General features: G+C 35.8%; 1 protein-coding gene across 19 annotated transcripts in view; it reads right to left on the reverse strand.

Annotated features, from left to right (window-relative positions):
* Positions 1 to 274: 274 nt before the first annotated feature.
* Positions 275 to 13687, reverse strand: part of LOC128865583 (phosphatidylinositol-binding clathrin assembly protein LAP) — a 107068-nt gene continuing 93655 nt past the window's right edge. For 14 of the 19 annotated variants that reach the window (XM_054105921.1, XM_054105890.1, XM_054105948.1 and 11 more), the window contains one exon: positions 275 to 13523. In XM_054105921.1, the coding sequence (XP_053961896.1) occupies positions 13326 to 13523 (198 nt within the window). In that variant the 3' untranslated portion in view covers positions 275 to 13325. The remainder of the gene's footprint in view (positions 13524 to 13687) is intronic. The other 5 variants (XM_054105938.1, XM_054105974.1, XM_054105882.1 and 2 more) reach the window with 1 other exon arrangement.

The following is a 13687-nucleotide window of genomic DNA, read 5'->3' on the forward strand; positions in this document are numbered from 1 at the left end:
TGTTGAGAGATCTTTGTTGAAGAGCAAACAATGTTGGAAGGTGTTTACCCGAGATTGCTATTACAAACATAAGCGCCTATTATAAACAGGAATTGAAAAAGTCAAGTAACACAACGCATCCATTTAATAATTCTTTATTTTTATTATCATCATCGTCATCATTATAATCATAAGCTAGGTATGATTCGTTATTATTATCATTTAACTTACACAAAACAGTTCATTTTATCGGTATTGGTATTTTATAATAATATTCCTTATTCTTTTGCACACTTTCTGCCATTTTCTTCTATTTAATTTTAGCGTTTTTTTTTTCAGCTGTATTTACAAACAAATTTTGTAGTTTTAGGCAGATGAAGACATAAGCAGATACCTATGGGTACATAATATTTAACATAATTGTATATGTGTGTGTATATATCATCGAACATTATATATAAACTATAAATAATAATATTTTATATGTATGCGATTATGAGTTGGGCGTTCTGTGTGGTGTAAATAGGAGAAAATAATTTAATTTAAACAGATACAAAATTATTTGATTACAAATACAAGTTTTTAAAAACGACTTTTCGAGTCAACCAAATTTAATTTTGAAAAGTTAAAAAAAAAAATTTTGAAAAAAAAATATGTTATTGTTGAAACTATATAAAAAGGAACACACAGAAAAGCTGGATAAAAATAAATAACAAAGATTTTATAAATTAAAAAAGGGATCGCGAAAAACCTTAAACGCCTGTGGAAGTCAAAATTGTATAAAAAAAATTTTGGAAAACAAAAATTTAAAAAATATGAAAATATAAAAATTGAAAAATAAAAATATATAAATAATAATTTTATAATTCGCAAAGATGTGAATTATAGTCAAATTATACGAAAAATAAGACCAAATAAATTCGCAAAAAGAGAAATTCCACATCAGTGACAAATAGCAATAAAAAATGTAGGAAAAACATACTGGCAGCGTTAAAATCAAATATAAACCAGATATTGATACGTTTTGAATATTTATTTATTTATTTTGTAATTTCATTTACTTTAGATAGGTAGGTAGGTAGGTAGGTAAGATGGCAAGAGTACCTCAGGTACACTTCAAGTAGCACTTATATGCCGTTTTGATACCATAATGTGGACCACTACCTGCGAAAAAAAAATTAGGAAAGAGAAAACCATCTACAACCATCCGGTGCTGTTGATGTAGTGGAGGAGAGAAAAGGGATCTAGGCTGGATAATTTCTTTCAACCATCCCCAAAGGGCACGCTAAGGAATCTCAAGCGCCTAGTCGGCAGAGCCGGGCATTTGCAGAGAAAGTACTTACAGTCTCTTTCTCTGCAGGATCCCCACAGCTACTGCAATAGGGGCTGTACGGAAGTCCAAGCTTCTCCGCATCAGTACCGATCACCCAGTAAACAGTGAACACCGCAATGAGTTTGGAAATTGAATGGCGGGGGATTCCCATCGCCTTAAGCGTTCTGTTTCTATCGTATTGAGGCCATAGTGTTTTCGAAATAGCACACAATGAGACAGACCTCCAACTGTCTTGCGCTTTTCTTAGAAAGAAATTTTGTAGTTTCCCTTTAACGACGGACAAAGAGACGGTGACAACTGTAACCCGTTCTGCCGACCCCTTCCTGGCAAGCTCATCGGCAATTTCATTTCCCTCTATATTCTTGTGCACAGGAACCCAGATTAGGGAAATGTTTCCTGCACGTTCGAGACGTTTGAGTTCCTCCTTACAGGAGTTCACCAGAAGAGAGCTGCAATACGGCGACGACAGGGCCTTGATCGCAGCTTGATTATCTGAAAAAATATTAATATCTCCCTCCTAACAGCGATCCCGAAGCATTTTGCATGCCTGCAGGATCGCGAAGACCTCTGCTTGAAAAACGCTGCTTGTTTCCGGCAGTTTGAAGGAGACCGAAATGCTGGCTGATTTAGAGTAAACCCCGCTCCCACTCCAGACTCCATTTTGGATCCGTCAGTGAAAACAGAGGTATCCATATTCGTACCGACTCTCCCCTCTTTCCAATCTTGCCTGCTCGGAAAGCTACTTTACTTTTTTTATAAAAATACAGCTCATACTATACACAACTACTACGATATGAAGCAAAGTTTCGGCCTTTGTATAAAATTTGTAAAATTTCGGCAAAATTTTATCCAAATGTCAAACTGAGAACTTTTAGAAAAATTTCCGGTATGCAGTTTTATAGATCATTAAATTTTTTGGCAATAAAGTGCAAGTCTCAAGTGGTTCAAAAATCGCTTTGATTTTTGAAATTTTTTTCTGCTGACGGTGTTGGGTGTTTGTTTCCATACCGTCACCGTAAAAAAATTCTCAAAAATCAGTGAGATATTTAATCTACTTAAGACTTGCACTTTATGATACCAAAATTCAATGATCTATAAAACTGCATACCGGAACTTTTTCTTAAAATTCTAAGTAAAAATTTTAAAATTTTAGTGAAATTTTCCCGAATTTTTACAAATTTTACACAAAGTTCAAAATTTTGCTTCATATTGCAGTATGAACTGTATTTTTATAAAAACATATTTAAAATTTAAAAATAAATAAGTAAATAATCAAAACCTAACGATATGTGGTGTACACTTTTTTTTGACGCAGACTGCACGTTTTTTTTTTCAATATTTTATGATAAAAAAAAAAGAATTAAAAATTTCGAAAATATTTAAAACGTTATCGTTTCAGACACAATGGTGAAAAATAAATACATATTAATTTTTAAATTTGGAATGCTTAATATTATATTTTGAGAACATAAAGTAATACCTACATACACATTTATGGACTTTTGACAAAACAACTTAAGTCAACATAGCACTTTCTACCTGTCAAGCACTACGTTTTTGAATTCTAATGCAATATTTAAATTACTAAATTACTGAACATTCATGTGTGGAAAAGCCTAAAAACCAACTCAATAAAAATTTAATAAAATCTAATATTTTTTTTAACTGCTGACGCCAAATAAGTTGGTTCTCCATAATCGAGATATATTATTTTACAGCGGAGAAGTCACATTTAAAAAATATAAATTTTTACTACATTAAAAAATAAATTAAAAAAAAAAAAACAAAAAAAAAATGTATAAAAAACATTAAAAAACAAAGCATTTTCATGCTTGCGGTATTGGCACAATTTTAAAAGACGTTCGTACATGCAACGTCACATTAGCATCAAAAAGCGTAAAATTGTGACTGCAATAAAATTTAATACGTGAACGGCTGTAAAACAGTGTTCGCGAAATATATTGGAAAACTGATTTGTGCAAATAACGGAAACAAAAAAATGCAATTTAACCTTCTAACGCACAAAACACTAAACTGCTGCGAATTAACGAGTCCAAAACTTATTTTCTGAGCCACATTTGCGAAAATTGTTAAAGCTTAGGCGCCGGATGAAATGATCTGAAAGCAGCTGAAGGTTACTTGCGCAGCAAACTCAATTAGGTTTGGGGAATTTTTTCCGTAAGAACTAATATTGAATTATCAAAATGTAAACTCTGAATGTCATGAATAAGCGTCTCCTAAAACACCAAGTGCCCTGCGGAGGCGGCATAAAACTGTAGGCTCGTCCATTTCTAAAACAACACTAGGCTACGCACCAAAAATTGGAGGAGAACTCAACCAAGCACTCATGAAGCACTCTTCAATAGAAGAAAAGAGTTAAGAGGGGAAACCAGTTTAGACTGATCAAAAAATCGAAATTTTTTTATTGCATAAAATGTTAGTATAACTACTCAAGAATATGTGGTAAAACTTTTAAAAGGAAATTCGCCTTATTCCCGATTCTATGAGCACTTAAGTGACCGCCCGTCGGTTCGGCACCGCAGCGCGCGGTAGTTAGAACGGGGTTTTTCTCGAAACAACTTTTTTCAACTGGTGGGCACTCTAGCTCAAAAAGTTATAGACCAATCGTTATGAAATTTTTGGGGAGTATTCTTTATTCAATTCTAATTTATATGAACCTAATTCTTGGATTATATTATCATTAAAAATATTTTCTTTAAGCAAAATAGATGAAAAAATGGCATTGTGTTCAAGCGCCTCAAAAACATGCAATTTTCAATATTATTTTATCAAAATTAGGTTCATATTCTTAGGAAACATGTTGTGAATGAAAAAAAAATTGTTGTTGATTACTGAGAAAAATTACAACTTCAGGAATGCCCACCAGCCAGATACTCGCATGGCGATCGTCCATGAACAGCACGCCCTAACGCCACTATTTCCGGCAAATAGCTTGAAAAAATTTGAAAGTGTACTTAAAAATATGAATAAAATACCCTCTAAGTTTGAACAATTTCTGATTATTCCTTCCTTGTTAAAAAAATTCACGAAAAACACAAAAATTGCGGCCTCCTAAACCGGTGTCCCCCCTTAAGAGGATCATTTCAAAGTCCGTGAAAAGTCAGAGAGAGATAGCACTACTAGCACATATCGAGGTTATGATTAGTTAATAGCTTCTCTTGGAAAAACACACAACAAGTTTCAGACAGGTCGGCATATTTCTTTGTATTTGGCATTTGTTTGAATCGAGAAAGTCGAATGATTTTCAAAAAGGTTATTTTCCATCACTGGAACGCACTTCCCTCCTAAGACAAGACAATGTTGGTCGACACAAATCAGCGACTACGTTGCGTGGGTTTGAAGGCAATAACTTTATTTTGTTAGATAGGCCAGCACAGTCTCCAGATCTTGTGGGCTATTTTAAAACCTAAAATAAAGGAACACACCATAACAACGTAAACAGCGCTGAAAAATGCCTTAATTCATGAGTGGAGCGCCACAAGTAAAGCCGAACATGCAAAGCTTGTACCCCGCATGCCCCAGAGGAGTGCTGCTGTTATCAAAGCAAAGGCTGAACCTACCAAATATTATTAAATTATTTATTTACATTCTGTCGACTAAATATCGGGAATTATTCATTTTTTTTTTGCTGGAATGTTGATACAACGGGCCTCTACAGTGTCGCAGAGTTTGAGCGAGATCTGTTAATTAATTTGTTTTTGGCATTTAATTATATCAATCAACTATGGATGAAATATCAAACGAAGAATTTGTCCTAAATTTTGTGTTTTGAACGGGATTTCGTGTGCCGAATTGTTGGAAATGTTGCAGAAAGTGGTATAAGGCTTTTGCAGAGGGCCGAGAAGTCGTGGAAGATTTACCCCGATCTGGTCGCCCATCAAAGTCTTCAACGGATGAATACGTCAACAAAGACAAGAAAATGGTGCTGGAAAATCATCATTTAAGTTTGAGGGAGGTAGCTCGTGACCTTAGCGTGTCTCACGAATAAATTCGCAACATTTTACACCGCCAATTGGGCATGAGACGCGTGGCTGCTCGACTCGTTCCAAGAGAGTTGAATTTCTTTCAAAAAGTTCATCGGAAGAAGGTGGCTGAAAGCATGCTTGAGCAAGTGAATGCGGACCCAACATTTATCCAGCGCATCATAACAGGAGATGAGACGTGGGTATATGAGTTTGACATGCAAACCAGTCAACAGGCGGCTGAATGGCGCTATCCACATGAGCCGAAACACAAAAGGCCACATCGAAGTCGGTCAAAAGTGAAAGTCATGCTACTCGTTTTCTTTGATTATCATGGTGTCGTGCACTCGGAATTCATTCCAAATGGTGCTACGGTAAATAAAGAATATTATTTGGAAGTTATGCGACGTTTGAGAGAGAATGTGCGTAGGAAGCAGCTCAATTTGTGGGTATAAAACTCATGGACCTTGCGCCATGACAACGCACCGTCTCTCAAGGTTCATATTGTGAACACTTTTTGACCCTAAACCACCGTATTCACCGGATTTAGCTCCCTGTAACTTTTTCCTTTTCCCAAAACTTAAATTGCCACTTTGCGGACTCCGCGTTGAGTCGATAGAGGCCATTAAGGAGAATTCGCTAAACGGAGCTGAAGAACATCTCTTCAAACGCGTTTAAAAGGTGCTCTGATGACTGGCCTAATCGTTGGCATTTGTGCATTGCTTCGAATGGAGCCTCTTTTGAAGGCCACAAAATAAATTTTGATGATTAAACAATTATTTTGCGTTTTATCGAACAATTCTCGGTATTTTTTTTATAATTATTTTTTATCACTAATTTCTTTTACTTGTACTGATTTATTAATAAAAGATCATTACTTCACTTTTTAAAACGAAAAAATCAGTAATTAATGGGGTGCCTAATACTTTTGGCCAAGACTGTGTACATAAATTGAACCAAGTCATCATACAGAATAATTGTGATACTCTACTCCACTATCCGTATCAAATAATGTTGCCTCAATCCATCGCTGAGTAACGGTCTATGCAAAGTAAGCCCATAAAACTCATGATTCAATAATAAAAGGTTTGCTCAGTAAGCAGCTTTCTCGTTTCCTCTTGACAAAGCGGCGCCCTTAGCAAGACACAGGGTTGCTAACTCTAGAAATTTAGAGTAAAAGTGGAGGAAAAGTAAAATATGTAGGAAAAACATTTCACTTTCAGAAGGATGTGCTTATGAGCAAGAACTTGCTAGGTACATCCAGGACCAATATGGACCACGATATGGAGTACATCCGGATATACCGCTTAAATCAGGTTATCATAGAGGGGGCAATGCGCGTGAAAGATGGACATTTTGACAATCTGAGGCCGATGGCTGCCAAATATAGGCTGCGATGTGAGCCTTACAAAAGGTCGCATTTAAGGGAGTGTCAGAATTCTAATGTCACAAGTGAGCAAACCTTTAATAATTGAATCATGCAGCAAACTCACGTTTACAAAAGTAGAATTGATGAACACTTCAAAAAAATTATCAAAAGTTGTCATTTTCATAGTAAGAAAATAAATAAAATGTGAAAATATTAAAATAGATATTAAAAAAAAATTTTAAAAATATTAGAAAAATATAAAAAAAAATTAAAAAATAAATAAAAGAAATCGTATCGCAAATTGCAACAAAGTACGCCAGGAATTCAGTTTCAGAGCATTTACAATTATAATTGGCATTCATTTTTTTCTTAGTATTAGAGTGCACATACAAGTATCCTTAAATGTTTACATATGTATTTACGCGTATGTGCATAAGAAAGCGATTGTATTAGCATTATTGTTTTTTCCATGATTTCGTCATTTGTGATACCACTCCTCCATCCTAAGTAAAGAAAGGAAAATGACAGCTTATTGTGGGTTTTGGATATAGGTAAGCATGCATACATACATACATATATTATTCACGCTGCATTTTACTAGGCAGACGTCTCTGATTTATTGACATTTTTTAACGTATACGACAATTCCAAAAACGGAGTATACAGGGTGAACGATATGAAGTGTTACCAACTTCACACTGCTTGTATCTGTAAAACAGCTCATGACATCAACGTCAAAATTGTTCTAATGACAGTTCAATATATTGTTTATAAGCCATCAAAAGCATTTGCGTCTCTGTTTTGTTGAATTTTTTTTTTTCTGTGATGGAATTCAAATGTAATAGTGTGATTGCGTTATATTTGGCTGGAAAATCACAACCAGCCATTGTTCGAGAGCTCAGTCACCTCAAAGTGAATAAAATGTGTATCGCACTATAAAACGTTACAATGATACTGGTGGCATTGCAAAACGCTATGGAGGTGGACCAAAACAAACCGCAACAACGCCAGAGATGATTCGGAAAGTGAAGGCTCGACTTGTACGAAATCCACGTCGATGTGTAAGAAAAATGGCCAAATAACTGAAAATATCGCAAGACAGCATTCGACGCATATTGAAAAATGAGCTCAAGGTCAAGACTTACAAGTTCCAAAAAGCACTCGATCTTTCACCCCAGCAAAAAAAGTTCGGTGCGAAAGAGCAAAGGAGTTGTTGCGCTTGCACGAACGTGGCGAACTTCCCAACATTGTGTTTTCTGATGAAAAAAATTTCCCAATTGAGTAGTTCATAAACACTCAAAACGATCGTGTTTACTTGACCGAACGCTCCTACGAGAATTTGAGCCTACGTATGGTCACGCGAAGCAATTTCCCATCGCAAGTAATGGTTTGGGCCGCAATGACCGCTGATGGGAGCTCTCCAATCGTTTTTATCGAGCCTGGTGTCGAAGTGAATGCGACTTATTATCGGGAAAATGTTTTAGAAGCCGCTTTAGAGCCGTGGGCACGCAAACATTTCGGTCGTAGGCCATGGACGTTCGGCACCGTTTCATAAAGCTCGTGTGAACCAAGAATGGTTAAAAAATCATGTTCCACCCTTCATTTCGTCCACACAATGGCTTTCGAATTCGCCAGACGCAAATCCGATGGACTATTACATCTGGTCCATTTTGGAGAGCAAGGTGAGGACTAAAAAATATGCCAGTATGGATGCGCTGAAAAAAGCGATTATACGAGAATGGGCTAAAATACCTCCAGATCACATTCGTGCAGCATGTAACTCATTTTTTGACCGTTTGAAGGCTATAGTCAAGGCAAAAGGTGGTCATATCGAGATAAAGTGAATGCATGTTAAAATTGTAATCTTTTTGAAAAATGTTGTCTTTGAAATCAATAAAAACTAATTTCACACAAAAAAGTTATGTTGTTTTGAATAGGTAACACTTCATATCGTTCACCCTGTACAAAGTTTTTACAACCAAATTTTTTCAACAATTTTTAAGTATTAGTAGAAAAGTGTTTTACAAAAATGGTACAGATACCAAGAGAAAAAAACGAGTGTAATGAGTCCGCAGATCAGATTTTACCTATCGAGCACTGAATTTCGGAATTTTAATGCAATATTTTATTCAAAAAAATACTTCAAACTTTACTTTGTTATGCTGAAAACAGTGACCGACGTATCGTAGTCCCTTACCGCAGCCCCTAACGAGCACAAAACTGAGCAAAACTCATCCCGTAGAGAACAACTGCGTTCTTTTAGTTATATATTTACACAAGACATCGGTTTGTGTGTGTATGTGTTTGGTTGTATCTACACAATGTTACCATTGATACTTTTGCTGACACACTTTTTCACACATCCGCGTTATCAGTTACAATTTTTCATTGTTTAATAAACCAAAGCCCAAAACCAGCACATGCAAATAGTTCATTTATCTATAATTAACATTATTCAACAGTGTTTTTAAGTTATTTTAATAAAAAATGAGTTAAGTTATTTTAAAATAAATGATTTCGAAATGTACTGCTTGGCAACACTGTGTGGTGAGAGAGCAATCAGCTGACAGGGTTCTACGGGAATTTTCAAAACTCCTGCAATCAAATCTACGATTCTACGATACGCAAGGAAGTAATTTTTCATTTACATGGGGTTCTCATTAGTTTGATCGTAACAGCTGACAGGGGGCTGCGCTGTCACACGGTGACTGTTTCCAGTATTAACTATTCTGAGCTCAACTTAAGAACTGTTTGTAGAATTCTTTCATTCTAGACATTGTCCGTCGCTAATTATGAGACGTCTTCTTCGCAAGAAAAAAGATTTTTTTTTGTTTTGAGGTACTTCACGAATTGAGCGAACTTTCCATTTGAATATATTGAGTTTGAATGGAAGGATGGCCAACCAAAGCTTTCTGGACGTGGCGAAACAACCTGTAATAGAAAGGTGTAATACCTGCTCAATACAGTGGATGAAGCAGAACCTTCCATTTGCGTGCTTTCAAATATTAGTTTGGGGGAAAAAAATCCATTATTTTCTCGGTGTATTTTCTAATGGACTCCCCTAAATCATGGATTTCTTTTTCATATCGGTAACGTAGAACCGATTGTCGGGGCAACGACTGTCGGGGGAATCACTGACTGTTTTTACTGAATCACTAACTCACTGCTTTAGAGAGTGTGGCTTGCATCTCTCAATATTTTTCGCTGAATACTGAGATTCCGTTTGCTTCTCTCACTTTTCTCCTCTATTTAAATAATCGCACATATCAACAAATACATTTTAATCTGGAAATTCAATGGAATTGATAAAAAACTTAAAGGTTCTTTGCTCAATTTTCTTGTTTACATTGAACCAGCTGCTGTGGAAATATCAAAATTTTACATTTCAGTTTGGGAGCACTTTTTTCGAGTTCACATGAAACCCACGATTACAATTTTTTCATATTCGTAGTAGACATTCGTATTCCGAAGGTTTTTCTGCGATGGATTCTATGATCGAGCTGAATAATTTACTTTATTAAGCTGTACATTTCACATGTTAAAATTCATTCCTATGTTGGAAGAGCGAAAAAATGCCAAGTATATAAAAAATACGTCACATTTTTCATATTATCCTTGCAATGGTGGAAATGAGGACAAAATACTCCACCACTGTTGGTCAGCTGATGGTCTGTAGACACTTGTAAGTTTATAATGTATGTATGTATCTATGCATATAAAATTATGTACTTCATTTGCTCTTACAAACGCAAACTTTTTGCTCGCTTAACCCTTTGGGTGCATTTGGACAAATTCGCAAATTCAACGTTCTGATACGTCATTGAAATGGAGGCAATGTTTGACTTGCTCATTCTTGTTTATTTGCGAGTAAAATGAATCAATTGCAACAGAACAAATAATTTCAGTATTGTGTTGAACCTTATTTGGGATCGACAGCACCATAATGGCAGAAATAGAGGGTACATTTTACCAAAATGAAAGCGACGAAAAAAAACGATCTATCAATCACCCCCATCTCCCCAGTCTTACTGTATGACACCGAATTCTGGACATTGACGAACATCGATAGGAGTTTTCGAGCGAAAAATTCTTTGCAATAAGTAAGAGTTCAATTATCAATAAAATGGAGTCCCAAGCTGTACGAACTGTACGCCGACATCAACGCAGTGAAGCGCATTAAAATTTAGCGGCTGTTACGTTGAGCGAATGGAATCTGGAATGGAATCTTCTACCAAAAGAAGTGCTCTTTTCGAAATGTTCGCAAAACAGGTCGTCCTCTTCTTCGTTGCGAAGACCAAGTCGACGAAGGCCAGACTGCTCTTGGTTGTTGTTGTTGTAGCAGTATACTTAACCCTGTCAGTGTAGTGTTATTCACCGACGACTTCGTCTAGCTCGTCTAACGGTAGGCCCAGGAAATCGTCCTTGGTATTTCTAACTGGCGTCAAGGCACGCAATGCAGAACCGATTGACGCAACATTTTGGTAGCGGCCAAGACCGACGACATCGGTTGTATATAGCTGCCAGCAAAGTAAGTAAGTAAGATAGCGACAGTCTCGAAGAAAGTAGTGATTTTGATCGATGTGTTGAAGAACTTTTTGGTGAAAAATTTTGTAAAAAATATTACACGCTACAAAATTATAAATAATTTGCCTTTTGTTATAAATTGGACTTTTTTTTTTTTGGAATATGAATTGCCTAAAGTTACCTTAACATAATCTAGGAGCGCAGGGATATCATGAATACAAATAAATAAATTCTGGCATAAAACACACCTCTGTTAACCCTTTTCATTATTCAACGGAATAATCCGCGCGCTACCAAAGGCATCGCTTACCACCAGGAATGAAATAATCCGCGAGCCAAAGCTCTCTTTTATCACGAAAAACGAAGTAATCCGCAATAAATTATTTTTTTGTTAAAGTTTGAGGTCTCCATCTGGTATCGCTAGAGACCAAAAGGTCTATGCGTGGCTTGTTGTCAACCAGGCTAACCTAACCTTGAGGAAAATAAATAATTTTGGTAATCCCGTAACATTATTTTCCATTAGAACAAACAGTAAAAGTCTTGTCGCCGCAAGGTATTTTGAGTACGTCGCGCTTTTCGAGCGGTGTTGCAAAAGGGTTAATTGCATTGTGTACCCAAAGGGTTAAGCATAGAAATTACTTTTGAACACAGTAAAAAATATCGTCTCTTTCCCATAATTTGCTGTTTCTCTAAAAATGCAGTGTAGCACAAATATAAAGTATGGCTGTCTATATCTAAAATGCGGTGACAGTTTTTCTTTTGCACTCAAAAGCTTGAACAAAGATTTTCATGTACGCTTGTAAGCGTATTAGCTTTCGCCTTGCAACAGTAATAAGTATTTTTATACTCCTTAGCTTCAATTTCAACGGCAACGGCAACGTCAACTTTCTCTGCCTCTTCCGCTCGCTCTTTGTCTTGTGTTTCGCTTTATAAATATATATATATGTACATATATATATTTTCACATACATATATTTATATATTAAATATAATCTGCATATTTTCAACATTTTCATATAATTATTTGCTTTGTTTTGTGGTTTTCATCTGTTTTTTATATATATTTTCTGCTGTTTTTTACATAATTTTTTTGCTTTTTATATAATTTTGCATATCAACTGTTTTACAAACATATATTTGACGCGAACATTTGCTTATATTACACACACTACCACGAACCGGTTGTCTAGCATTTTCAGCTTCTTTTTCAATTTTCATAATTTTTCTTTCTACATTCCATGCTATTTTTTACTCGTATATTTTTCTGTTGGCCTTATTTTATTATTTTCCATGTTCATGCCTGTTTTGTGTATCACTTACATCACTAATATATAGAATTTTCTGCATTATTCATGTACATGCACGTGTGTGCATATGTGTCTGTTTTATTTATATAATATCTCTTTTATTTATAATAATAGTAAGTATGTGGCGTGTAATTTATGTGTTTTTGTTTTTTTTTCTGTAATTCCTTCATTTTTGCTATTTTTTTATTCATTTCAAAAATCGTTTTTTGTGATCGGTAATGGTATTTGCAGTTATACAATACAATACAATAATTATAATTATAAGAAATAGTACAATACAATAATCATTTTTATATAATTTACTCTCTTGGTTTATTTTCTAACTTCAACGCGTCTTCATTGCATTTATTTTCTTTTCTTTTACTTTTGCATTTTTTCTTGATTTTTTTTATGCATATAATATATATAATGTAATATAATCATAATGTTATTTTAATTGTATTTAATTAATTTATTTATAATTTGAAACTGATTTTTATAATTCTTGTTTTTTGAATTTCTCATTCACAACTTGCACTACACGCTTAGCGTACGCATCCGCGCCCCCACAAAGGAAAACAGCGGCAAATCTGACACATCCACCCCCTATCAGCCCCGCCCATTCAGCCAAACATTTTGCTGTTTTTTCTCCTCTGCATTTTTTTGTTTTTGTATTTCCCCCCATCGTCCAACTAGTTGATTGGTTATGCTGTTATGCTGTAGTTTGATGACGTTTTACTCCGCTACAGCAGCAGTGGCGCTTTACTGCTGCTTATTGGTTTGGGTTATTATGATAATGTTGTTGTTATTGTTGTAGTTGTTGCTCATGGCTGCTAACCACGCCAGCCATCTTATAACACACCGAATGGATCGAGTGGCGCCGCCTTATTGCCACCGTTGGGCTGTTGCTGGAGTGATTGCGGTTGCATTGTTATCGCACTACTGTGAAGCGCTTGCGGCGCCGCCGCCATCATTGGCGCCATCGTCGGTTGTACGCCAGTCAAAGGGGCTTGACCCATCATAGGTTGTCCCATCACCGGCATTCCCTGCTACAAGTACAGAGTTGAAGACGCGTCATGAGTTCGTGAAAATCGAAATGGATCGTTCATCCATTCGAACAATTGCCGATTTTTGTGTAATTGTGCGTCGTTAACGGCCGGCAAGTTTCCACATTTCCAATGACAACGAATAGACGCGCGTAAATAAAGTTGAT

The sequence above is a fragment of the Anastrepha ludens genome, chromosome 2 (assembly GCF_028408465.1).
Source record: "Anastrepha ludens isolate Willacy chromosome 2, idAnaLude1.1, whole genome shotgun sequence".
Lineage (NCBI taxonomy): Eukaryota > Metazoa > Arthropoda > Insecta > Diptera > Tephritidae > Anastrepha > Anastrepha ludens.